At 43.1% G+C, this 12,982-nt stretch overlaps 1 protein-coding gene across 3 annotated transcripts; it reads left to right on the top strand.

Moving 5' to 3' along the window:
* The first annotated feature begins 1,125 nt into the window (after nt 1–1,125).
* zdhhc2 (zinc finger DHHC-type palmitoyltransferase 2) lies at nt 1,126–12,851 on the top strand. Of its 3 annotated transcripts, none has more exons than XR_008828428.1 (14): nt 1,126–1,512; nt 4,803–4,829; nt 5,307–5,401; nt 6,136–6,256; nt 6,438–6,507; nt 6,618–6,650; nt 7,638–7,758; nt 7,900–7,938; nt 8,093–8,225; nt 8,775–8,901; nt 10,748–10,840; nt 11,100–11,210; nt 11,323–11,398; nt 11,479–12,851. XR_008828428.1 is itself a non-coding variant. In XM_056382818.1 (14 exons), exons 1-13 carry the CDS (start codon nt 1,386–1,388, stop codon nt 11,361–11,363), a joined length of 1,143 nt encoding a protein of 380 aa, XP_056238793.1. In that variant the 5' UTR covers nt 1,129–1,385; the 3' UTR covers nt 11,364–11,398; nt 11,479–12,851. The 3 variants fall into 3 exon arrangements, 2 of the variants coding, with proteins under 2 accessions (XP_056238793.1, XP_056238794.1); XM_056382818.1 differs by having other exon boundaries at nt 1,129–1,512; nt 11,095–11,210; XM_056382819.1 differs by lacking the exon at nt 7,900–7,938 and having other exon boundaries at nt 1,134–1,512; nt 11,095–11,210.
* Nucleotides 12,852–12,982: the final 131 nt, after the last annotated feature.

Raw genomic sequence — 12,982 nt, 5'->3', positions numbered from 1 at the left:
CAGCTGAACACAAATTCTCTATGCAGTAGAGAACATATACTTTGTGGAATCTATTTTAAAATTAAAACCGGTGATTGTCACAAATCAAAGCTACTTCAGGTTCGATGTGCTACCGAGCCATCTGTCCCTGCTCTAAGACTCAGATGTACATATTGTGGTGCATATTGTCAGTTTGATGCAGCTCGCCACCCACACAAGAGCTGTGACAACAGGTGGTAAATCACAGCTTAAATCTTTCTCACATCCAAACAGCATTAATGGGGAAAAAAAACATGTAAGGAGTTCTTCAATCAAACATCAGGAATGATTCAGTGAAATATGATGGTAACGGGCAAATGATACAGATTGCAGCCTGGCAGGAGGGCTGCACAATGCACTGCAGGGTTGTAAAATATTTTGCAGGTGCAGTTGGGTGTGAGGCAGCAGAAGCAGGTGGATTGGGCCTCCACCTACACCGTCAGGTATAAAACACAATATGCAGGCAACAATACCTCTGACACTAGCAAAACACATTACATATTGTGAAACACAGATCCAAACTATACTAAAGAATACAGAACATAAAACCACTGAATCTTAACAACCTGTGGTACAGCTGACCCAGAGCTGCCCTAACATAGTTTGTGTGAATATAGCAGACAGTATGTGTATGGGATTGTTTTACTGTATGTAAATCAGGAGACCATACCTACAGGGTCCAGCAGCTTTGTAGGGACCAAAATCCAGGACCCCCACACGTCCAAATATCTGTTTGAGGGGTTAGACTTGGTTTTAGGGTTAGAATCAGGTCTAGGTTATGGGATAGGATTTTAGTTGTGATATATTGGTTAAGATTAGGGGATATGGTCCCCTCAAATGCAGTAAAGCAGGTGTGTGTGTGTGTGTGTGTGTGTGTGTGTGTGTGTGTGTTGAGACTGAACAACTGAACTGAGACTGTTTGAACATCACGAGTATGAACTAATTGAACCCATCTGCTCGCGGTGAAAAATGTGCCAGGCTTGCAGCATCTCGCGGACGTCATGGCAACCTGTGGGGAGGCATCAGAGGCGGCGCTGCCTCTGTGTGTGTGTGTGTGTGTGTGTGTGTGTGTGTGTGTGTGTGTGTGAGCTGTCTGATATTTTGTTGTAGTCTGTAGCAGCGGCTGGGCAGGACGATCAGAGGGGAGAGCAGTGCAGCAGCAGCAGCAGCAGCAGCAGCAGCAGCGGCGGGTGGGAGGCTGGTAGGATGTTGCGACTGAGCTGCCGATTAGGCTGATCAGAGCCGGAGCTACGATGCAGTGACAGTCTACAGGAAGACACAGACACACACGCACACACTGAGCGAGGGAGTGGAGGGGAGGGAGAGTAACATACGTATGCACACGAGAAATGATCCGCTCCTAGACTATGGCACCGTCGGGCTCGCGTAGTATCAAGCGGGGCTGTCAGAGAGTTTTGTACTGGATCCCGGTCCTGTTCATCGCCCTCATAGTGGCCTGGTCATACTACGCCTATGTTTTACAGCTTTGCATAGGTAAGAAACCAGCTGTCTGGGTGGTATGAGGAAGCAGTGTGTGTATATGTCTGTGTGTGAGGGGAAATGTCTCTGACTGGTGTGTGTGTGTGTGTGTGTGTGTGTGTGTATTTTTTTTTTGGTGATGGGGTGGGGAAATATTTCTGTTTCAGCAGTTTGTGGTTCAGGCTGATTGTTTTTTTTTTTTAATGCAGAAGACTGTTTTGTTGTTTACGCAGTGTTTGGACAGTGTCACATGACAATAACAGTTAAACCAGGGATTGTCAGTATATTGTTATGGTGAAGTGGCAACGTATTTTTACACGAAAAACTGATGTACAAATGAAAACACAGACAGAATTGAATGATTTGACAGCCAGTTTTTATTGTGAAGAAGCTTTGATTACATTCTTGTGACATACACTATGGCAGGATGAACAGAATGGGATTAGACCATGTGTCTCAGATTCATTATCTGACCCCACCACTACTATCAGCACTATCTGGCAGACTTACTGTAATAGCCTCAGGCTCGTGTAGTCGCTCAGCTTCATTATCTGAATTTATATCCACCACCACAACACCACCAGCAGCATTATCTTTTGGCAAGTCGTCTGACTGTAATGGCTTTTGAGTCAGGCCTGCCTCCCTCCTTCACACACTCCGCCTGACTGCTGAACGTTGGATGGTGCGGCTACAGACAGTGAGCCTCCTCTGTGAACGGTGAACGCAGAGTTGACCTGGATAGTGAGTAATGGTTTTCTAGGATGTCTCAGAGGAGTCTCAGCGGCCTACTCCTCTGCTCCATTTGGCAGCTCGTCAGGCCACTAGGAAAGAAGATCTCCCCTGTCAGAAAGGGCGATGAAATGGAGACAGTTTAAGAGACCAAACAGAGGAAAACACAGGAAGGGAGTGTTTGATGTTCTGGCTGTTTGTTTGTTCTTAAAGCTGATCTTCTCCAAATTTAGACGGACGTGCAATCCAGCTTCAACTGACAGTGTACACCTTCATGTTAGTCACCTGATCAGTGAGAGTTACGTATGCTGCAGGAGTAGTAGCAATAGTGCCATGTCACAGGGAGGGATGGGGCCAGACTGGTGGATCTTGGGTGGCATGCCCCTCCACCCAAAATCTGACCCTTTGAGGCCACGCCCACCACAGAGGTTAGCTGGCGTCTTTACATCATGGGTGTATTACTCAACAGGTCTACTGCATACCTGTAGCACCTGGACAGAAACCTCTGTATGAAATGACTTAACATTTTTTGTTGTCAAAAAACCACAAGTAAACAAAAACCAACCACAAAGTAACATAAAAGAATCACAAAGAAACAAAAAATAACCACAAAGAAACATAAAATAAAAAAAAAGAGATGCAAAATCACAAAGAGACAACAGTGACCAGAGATTAAAAATGACCACAGATAAAAAAATAACCACAAAGAGACCTAAAAGAGAAGAAAAACATGTCCACAAAGGGATGAAAAACAACCAATGACACCAAAGAGGCAAGAAAACGACCATGAGGAGATGCAAAATGACCACATAGAGACAGATGACTACAAAGACAGGGACCCTTTGCCTACAGATCCATCCATCCAGATACTGTCTTTTGGTCTTCATTACATTCAATCCTTACACTGAATAAATACTGGAATATGAATAATTTACAGTTTGTTATTAAACCAGGGCTTTAAATGTGAGTGTTCACACATTTTTGTCACAAGACAAGGTCTTTAAGACTGTGCCTCAGTCTGGCCCTGTTTTAAAGTTTCTAAACCCCCCCCCCCCCCCCAGAGAGGCCGGCACAGCATCTGTCCCAGGATGAACCTCTCCTAGAATTACAGGACAGCATGTGTCTGTAGCCATCCATGAGATATTTTGATTACAGCAAAAAAGCAACATCACTGTTTGATGTGGGGTTTTTTTCAACCTTCTTGTTTTGCATCCTGCAGAACAAGAAGGAAATTGTGATTCTCTCGAGTCAGATGGGACGGACAGATGAAAACAACTGCAGCAGGGCAGGACAGTGGTTGCTCAAGGCCGGCATGTGCTCCACGGACAGACACAGGGACAGTTGTGGGAAAGTATCGTCAGCTGACACCTCTCTTTCAGCAGCTCAGTTAATCCCATTGTCTGGCTTACATAATTCACCCCAAGCAATCTGTGGTTGACCCACTTTTTTTTAAAGCATCAGCCTTTGAACAGTCGCTCCTCTTTCAGCCAAGGTTGTTAAAGCTGTGAAATCAGGAGGTGTTTGGCTTCTTGTGTTGTTGGACATTTACTTAATTTTGGCAAGAAAGCAAAGAGAAAAAAGGAGAAGCTGATGTATGGCAGAGACAATCATACTTTCATAGACACATGAATATACATCCTTGCACATGCCCTTAGTCACACACACACACACACACACACACACACACACACACACACACACACTCGTGCTTCACTGTCAGACTGGCGTTTTTATGCTGGCAAGGTGGCGCGCACACGATTTTTGGCAGCACGCCTCAATTCAGCTCATTGGCTCACCTTTCCTCAGTTCCTGCAGCGTGCATGTGTGTGTGTGTGTGTGTGTGTGTGTGTGTGTGTGTGTGTGTGTGTAGTGTTTGTGTGTTGCTTTACAGCCTAATTGCTGAAGATGGATGATTCTGCTCAGCTAATCATTGCTTAGATATCAGGACCAATAGAGAGCAGTGTTATCTGATCCTCCAACAGATCTCCACTTGTCTCTTTTTATGTTTGAGTCCAGGTCTTTAGGTGTGTGTGTTGTGTGCAGGTTTTTTGGGGGTGCTCATCAACTATGTGGGTGCTGATGATCAGCAGCTTCGCCCCGGCCCCCTCTGCGGGAGCGGTTGCAGCTGTCAGCATTCACACACACACACACACACACACACACACACACACACAACACACACACACACACACACAAACTGTGCAGGATGTTCCTGTTGTTTTCCTTTTGTCAATGCACAGTAATGCTTATCTATATGAGAGGAACAATGAGTCGAACTGTCTGACTGGGAGCATGCTGTGTATTGATTTTGTGAATGGTGTGGTATTGGACTCTGGGATTAGAGGTTTACGGAGTCAGCATTTTTCACTCTTGCTAAATTGAATTCAGACAGTCTGTCAGTCAAACGTGTATCATGAAAAAAAAAAAAACCAAAAAACCTCCACCACATGGAGGTGCTCCCTGTGCGAAGGATTTAAAATAAAAATAACACTTTTTTGGAAATATCCTCACCCTCTCCACAGTGTTTCCACTTCTTTAATTCAACACAGGCATGACTGTCTCTTTTCATTTTTCAGAGTCCATCGAAGACACGGGACAAAAGGGTAAGTGTTTTATAATTCTGTTTAACATCAAGAGGAATCATTTAAACTTTAAAGTGTCTCCAGCTGCTCCGTATCTGTCAAGTGCCGAGCAGAGTTTCAGGCCAGAGGAGGTTCAGCAGCCTTCAGTCTGCGCAGAGGCAGCTGCCTTCAAAACACCACAATCAGCCTGTGTCAGCTGGAAGTGTGTCCTCAGGATTTTTTTCATTACCTCAGTTAAATGTTTAAAGGCTTTTACAGTGAGAGAGAAAGACGTCCATCTTTCATTTTTATGAAGTTTGTACAAACACTTATGGATGAATCCTTCTGACGCCGGTGATCTTTTGCCTCTTCCTCTATCACCACGGTCAAAGAAATAAAATCACACCAATATTATTGATATTTAATGAAGCCGCAAACCTTGGATAAATGGTTAAATTCGCACCACTGCTAAGAGAAGACGATGGCGACGACTTGTTTGTGTTTTTTTTCTGCTTTCAGTCGTGTACTTGCTGGTGTACCATGCCATTTTCATCATGTTTGTGTGGGCGTACTGGCAAACCATCTTCACCAAGCCCATGAACCCCCTGAAGGAGGTGAGTGTGTCTGATTACAATGCAGCGTTACAGTCGGCCAGCATGATGAGGCATGGTGGGAAGTGCAGATGTAGGTTACAGCCTCCCTGGGTGATTGAACGCTGCATTTAGACTAATAATACTTTCCAGTGGAAGTGCCTGGAGCTGCACTCTAATGGCTCTGATCCTGACCACAGCACTCCGGCTCTGCAGGGTGAACACACACATGCATGCATCTCGGAGAGGACGCTCGGAGGAAAAGCCACCTCTGCAATTCAGTTTCCGTCAGTGAGAAGCGCACATGCAGACAATAATCACCTCATATGAACGCTCTCCTGCATGAGACGTGATCGCCGGATCACTGGAGGTTTTGAGATTGTAATAAAAGTCAAATTTCGTGGGTGCTGTAGTGTTTGCTATCATCAGAGTTATTTGTTTCCAGTGTTCATCATAAGTCGCTTGAGTGGCTGAAAGTAATATCACGGCTCTGTGTTGCTTTGCCCCCATTTGCCTGCTGGGGCAGAAGGAGCCAAAACAAATGGAAGAAACAAAGATACCATTCACCGCCTACGAAGCTGCAGCTTCATAACAGACATGGCTGCATCACTGACACTCCCATAGCTTGTAGCTCATCTGACAAAATATTTGAGTGTTTTGACACATTTAAAGATATGAGTCATTATAAATAAACTGCACTGCTCACAGGTAATTCACAGGTGTTGTTTGTCTTTCCCTCTGTGTTCTGCCCTACATAGTTCCACCTGTCCTACTCTGACAAGGAGCTGCTGGAGCGTGAAGATCGGGGAGAGTCTCAGCAGGAGATCCTGAGGAGGATAGCCAAGGATCTGCCCATCTACACGCGCACCAACTCTGGAGGTACAGTACAGTACGGCACACGCTGCTGCCGATGCAGGACAACAGGCGCAGACTAGACTGACATGCAGCTCTCAGAGCTCGTTTCACCCCCGTCACCTTGATAGTCTGTGGTCAGGTGTTAGGAGAGGCTGCTGCTGCTGCTGCTGACGGCTGTGTGACTGAATTGGCTGTGTCTCCTCAGCAATCCGTTTCTGTGACCGCTGCCAGCTGCTGAAGCCTGATCGATGTCACCATTGTTCAGTTTGTGATAAGTACGGCTCTCTGCTCATGCACCTATAGAGAAAAGACCACACGATATATTAAATTCTGGCAGACGGAGTAAGATTCAATTACACTGATGTCTGACCCTGCTGTGTTACAGATGCATCCTGAAGATGGATCACCACTGCCCCTGGTGCGTAGTGACACTCTTTTATTAAACAGGCAATAGGATTTAAAACAAAGATCAGTGACACTGTGCCAGTGTAGCACTGTACTCACATGGTGTGTAATTATATAAATTTATTAAGGCACAAAAGAATTCAGGTTTCATGGGGAAAGGTGTTATTTTCTTTATTTTCACACTGCCCGGTCACATTCACGTCAACAGGGCTTGTAAACAGGCGTCATGTGGATGCACAAATAATAACTTGCTTACTGGATATTTAACCTCTCGTCCAGCCAGATGATAGATTTTGAGACAAAAATAAATCTGAGTCTGTGCAGTTTTTACTAAATATAATTGGTTTGTCGAATCTCTTTTCCATATTGAACAATGTCTGGTTTTCAAACTTGAGAGGAACCAGGAATAAAAATGACTGAAAATGAGAATCAGCTGCAAAGCGAATGCAAATTTTCCATTGGATCATAAAGCATTAGGTTCCAGGATTTGCTTTCTGTCTGAAATGCCTGATATGAACATGTCCTTTTCCATCTGGAACAAAATGTAACATACAATACTACAATACTCTGTAACTGAATGGAAATGAAACAAACCTGCTGATTGAAGGTTTTTCTAGTTCAGCTCTGCAGCCCAGTGGTTGTGTTTACGTGTTTTTCAGACTAAAACAGGCTGGAAATGCTGAGGGTAGTTGTGTTCACATCCACAAAACTAAAAAGTCAACGTGAATACAATTAAAATGTTCATGCAAACTGGAATCAGGCAAATTTACACATGGAAGACCTGCGTTGTGTCGAAATGTTACTAAGAAAAGCTGAGGATGAGCTCTGATTCAAACGTGTGGTTAGTTACACAAGTAAAAACAGACATGGGGTAAAGTTAAAGAGGGAAGACATACAATATACTTCACTTCAGCAGATAAAATGAACAACAGCGACATTTTGATTTTGTAACAGCTCAGCCACCAACTCATCCTCAGTGTTCCTGTTGTTCTTTCTGCAGGGTGAACAACTGTGTGGGATTCTCCAACTACAAGTATTTCATGCTGTTCCTGGCATATTCGCTACTTTACTGCCTTTTTATAACTGCGACAGATCTTCAATACTTCATTAAATTTTGGACGGTAAATATAAATTGTCTGCTACAATATCAACTTTTCAGCCTCTTTAGAAACTGTTGTGTCAGCACAGAATATCTCTAATGAACTCTTAATGGACAACATGATTCCTGTGTTACATGTGTGGTGTTTGATTTTCTTCACAAGGCCGGAGGTAGAGCACATTTCCGTCTGAGAGAATACCTGGTATGAACCAGCCGGTTAGTTAGTGGCACTGAAATAGAAACCTCTAGATTAGTGGAGTAGAAAACTCTCAGTACCCAGATTTCACCCGCTTCAGTTGATTTCAGTGTCCACTCTGTGCTTGTGTAGCGGTGTTGATGTGTTGTTTCCCCCTCAGAACGGCCTCCCAGACACTCAGGCGAAGTTCCACATCCTGTTCCTCTTCTTTTCGGCCTCCATGTTCTCCGTCAGCCTCGCCTCTCTTTTCACCTATCACTGCTGGCTCGTCTGCAAGAACAGATCCACTCTCGGTAGGTGGCGTCCTTCATACCCATCGTGTGTGTGCGTGTTCTCTCAGTAGCTGCAGTATTTAAACAGCAGCTCCCTCTCATCTTTTCTCTATCCCGAGTATCTGATTCCAGTCTGCTCGTGGTTTACACAGTGTCGTCTGTGCACTAATGATGAAGGATGTGTCAGTGCATTTTTTCCCACCGTCAGTCACCATCCTCATCAGCGCAGTGATTTGATGAGCCTCTGTGGGCTGATATCAGACGGAGCCGTTTCTCATTATGTGTGCACACTGGCACACTTTGTCTCTGTGCGTTGAGGAGAGTGGATTATCCAGAGGAGTATGTTACAGTGTAATGCAAAGACACAAGGCTCAGAGCAGTAAGCAGCTTAGTAACAGACACTGGTAGGAAGAGGAGTCACACCTGGTGGAACAGCCTGAGAACTGCTTTTCCCGCACAACAAAGCGCTGTTTCATTCGAGTTCGTGTGTTGATCTGTTTTACTGACTGAGCTGCTGTTTAAAGTCGAACTTGTATTTATTCCTCTTCTCCTCCGTGTGTGTCCTCTCAGAGGCTGTACGCGCCCCGGTCTTTCGTCACGGCACAGACAAGAACGGTTTCAGTCTGGGCGTCAGTAAGAACTTCCGCCAGGTCTTCGGTGATGAAGTGAAATACTGGCCTGTTCCCATTTTCTCCAGGTGAGGTCAAAATGTCAAAGGTGTTCAAAAAGAAAACTGTAGAAGTAACCATGACATGAGGTATTATTAGAAACAACATAAGATTTAAGGTGGGCAAACTAAAACAACAACAACAACAACAACAACAACAACAACAACAACAATAAAGTAAGTCTATGATTTAAGAAATAATTAATCAGTTTAGGAGCCACAGTGTCTGAAGCACAGTCGGGTCAAACACTTGAGGCGGTGGCTCTGTGTGGCTAAGACATCCAGCTGTGCAAAAAAAACAAAAAACAGTGAACGTTAAAACCAACTTGTAACCTGTTGAGATGCTAAGATTTGGATCACGTGCATCTCAGATTGGCAGGACTGTCACTGTGCGTAACTGTGCGTCAACCAGACTTCAAAGGTCTCAGCGGGTATGTTCAGGAACAGTTTAATTGTCGCCTGTTTAAAAGTATAAATATTGTCTAAAGAATTGCATTACTAGACAGATGAATGGATGTGAATACTACACAGTAATTCTACTCATCACATACTTATTGTTTTGAAAATACTTATATTTAAGTACTTATATTTAATGAGGTATTCCTAAAAACAAAAAAACATTGTGCATGATTCTTTGAAGATGGGTACTATGATATTGTTTTTATAGATAACTGTCAGACTTTAGGATTTTCTTAGTAGATAATAGTCAGAAATAATCCCATAGACTTCTACTATATTTATATTACATCAATTTTCTTTTTCACTGTGAATGATTTCATTATGTTATATATAATATATTGTGAGTCATATAATGAATTCATGTCTATTGAAGGCCATTCAACGCCATTGTATTCATAACACAGCATCTTAACACAGAAAAAATAGTGGCTATTACTCATCTACTCTCCGTAAGGTCATCACGATGACACGCACACCTTTTACATTATATACTACCGTAGTGTGTTTTCATTGCATCTATAACTGCAACTCTATAAGGACAATGAGTTTTCAGACTAATGATAAAGTCACCCAAATGTCATGCTAATCAGCATCAGTGCCCATGGTAATCACACACTCTAGTTCAAACAAAGACATTCAGTCACATTTCAACATGATCTAACTCTGGATGAAAAGGAAGTGTTGAATGAAAGCAGCCGCTCTTCAGCTCGGGGATTAGTGACGCTTACACTGAAACAAAATGGTTCAGAAGACGGGAAAGTCCTGAAGGAGACCAGAGAGCGTCAGCACCAGTAAACAACATCATCAAAACTGTCAATTAATGCAGAAGCTCCAGATTTGCTAAATTAGTAATTCATGCTGATAGAAAGAATAATATTGTGGATATGCAACTTCCTGGTAATTACTCACAGTATTATATAAAAACAAAATCATGTTTTTGAGATACAAACTTGAGATTCAGCTGTAACTAGATACCCGAAAAATATCTGCAGCAACTAATCACTATGTAGCCTCATTTATTTATTCTCCAAAAACAAAAAAACAAATGGACAGTTATTTTCGTATGTTGTTTTGCAAAGCACTTTTTCTCTAGAAACAGTGACGTTGATGTTACCTCATCTTAGGTAAATATAGCTGCAGGCTGTAACATACTGTACATTACTGAGTCAGACAAGGTTTTAGAATTTAACGTTACCACAGGTAACAGTGGCCACAGTGGTAGCTGCTCAGCAAAATCTGCATAGACGTTTTAACATCCATACAGTCATCATCCATCATTTCCACATACATAAAGTTAGATCCATGACTTATAATTCTACTGATGTTTATAATCTCACCTAAACTGAACGAAATTCATTTCCAAATCGTCATTCAAACATCAAGCTGCACTTCCTCCTTTCCTTTCCTGGCTCTCCAGCTTAGGTGAAGGTTGCTCGTTCCCATCCTGTCTGGTGAATCTGGACCCTGAGCAGCCCTCCTCACCCACTGGCTCCAACCCTGCCAACAAGGGGTGAGTAAAAAAAACCCAAAAAACAGCAGCGTCTGCACAAGTCACAAGTCACAAGTCAGCCCCTAATGGTTTATTAACCTGTAGGTTTAATGATGCAGGAAAATCACCTTGAAGCTGTTATGGCCGTTTTGCAGTTTTAAATTAATGATTCAGATCATAGGAGGACAGTATTTAGCATTATTTTATTCAAAGAAGGAGGGTGGGCCCAGGGTTCCTGGCTACATGCCTCCTCATGGGTGTTTGTGTGTTTCCAGTGCAGCAGAGGGCCGCCAGTTCCCCTCCAAGCCTCTGAGAGAGAGTCAGAGCCGGCTGCTCACCAGCACCCCCTCCTGGACAGAGAGTGACAATGCAGCAGACAAAGACAAGAAAGGTAAGATAATGTTTTTTCCTGTGCTGTTTGGTTTCATAACCTCCAGAAAATAAATTATTCATATTCTGTGACTTCAATGACAGATTTTTATTCCACCTGTGTGTTTGTTTAGGTGCCAGCAACCCAGGGATGACCATAGAAAATGAGGCATAACCAGAGTTGAAAGTTGGCACCTACTACCCAGAAAAGTACGTTTACAGTCACAGGGAAATCCTCCACATGTCAAGATTTAAAATGAACACCTGTCTCTATGTGTTTCCTCTCGCAGGTCTCTGCTGCCCCCTCCGCAGTGTTTGTGCCTATCAGAACGTGACGTGGTGGTGACCTGATCGATATTCGTTGTTTTCCATGTTGCGACCCTTCTTCTGAGAGGTTTACATGACTGATATCACATACAAACCAGAGAAAAATCAATAATCACTATCACCAGTATCATCCTTTTTGTGATCACGAAACATTATCTGCTGCTACCTGACAGTATTTGGGCTCCAGAACAAGTGGATTAAAATGAAAATTGCATTCCAACAATCACATTTTCTTTTGTTTCTATATGAATAAGCACAGAGCAGCAGTGGGAGAGGGGAAGTTTTGCACTTTGTATACTGGTAAATCAATCTGAGCTGCTGTCGTATGTTACAGTTCATGGCACAGAAACTCTCAGAATGATCTATTTTATGTTATTTTCATAGCTTAGCACATTAGTAGATGCTGTTATGAGTTTGCCAAACATTTGCACATTAAGTATAAATTAGTGGTGGTGTTAATGTGATGTAAATGACATTCCTTTAGTCTTTTCTTTTTTTCTTCTTAGTGAAGTTTTTGTTGTTGGAGGGGGGTGGGGGGGGTGGAGGGGGCGAGGGCAGGTTTTCCACCCACCATCTTGAGTGTTGTGGATGATGCATGCTCTCATCTCAGGATGTCAACACAAACACACCTTGTTGTAGTGAACTGTACCACAAGATGTCCTCCCCCTTTGCTTGAAAACAAACAAAAAAAAAAGTGTAGTCATTAGTAATTACATTTTTGAATAAGGGCTCTTCTGACTCGTTATAGCATGAGTGAGGATGTTGCTGTCACACTAAAACACCTGGAAGCTGGTGCTGCTCTGTGCTGCAACAGCGTGTGCCCCCCCCCCCCACCCCCCTGCCAAATATCTAACCTGCTGTATGGTAGCCTACAGTACACGTCAAACTGCCGGCCACAAAGCTTCCTGAGTGTTTGTCTCCGGAGGGCCGGCTCACTGGCCGCCAGCAAAAACAAGCCTCCGTGTGACGCTGCCGCAGATCTGCTCCACCATCAAAAAGCAGATACTGTTGAGCTGTTGAGTGTTTTTATAACTCACAACCTGATGTTGTGGATGTACTGCAGAGCAAAAAAAAAAGAAAGTCAAATCTATTTTCACCTTCTGAGGATTCTGTCTGTTCTCGTCTCGGGCTGGAAATTACTAAAAAAAAAAAAAAAAAACATCACTGAAAATTAAAGAATGTATGCTTGTTTCAAAAAAAGCTTCATGGTGACAGTCAGTGTCAATTTATATTTTTCTATTCTTCTGTCTGTACGACTCAAGAGACAATATGGATGTGTGAGGCAATGTACTGTACAGTTGTGATGCCTTAAAAGAATAAAACGAGCTCATCTTCACGTGTTCGCAGTCAGTTCTTTAAAGAGCCATTGAAGAGATGTAACGGTCAGGAGCATTTTATGGTAGAAAAGTTTCAAGCCTTTATTTACAAAATAATCTAAAAACAATCCTCTTTTATATTGCATATTCT

The sequence above is a fragment of the Seriola aureovittata genome, chromosome 8 (assembly GCF_021018895.1).
Source record: "Seriola aureovittata isolate HTS-2021-v1 ecotype China chromosome 8, ASM2101889v1, whole genome shotgun sequence".
Classification (NCBI taxonomy): domain Eukaryota; kingdom Metazoa; phylum Chordata; class Actinopteri; order Carangiformes; family Carangidae; genus Seriola; species Seriola aureovittata.
The sequence above is the reverse complement of the archived record's forward strand: the minus strand, read 5'-3'. Positions and strand labels throughout refer to the sequence as shown.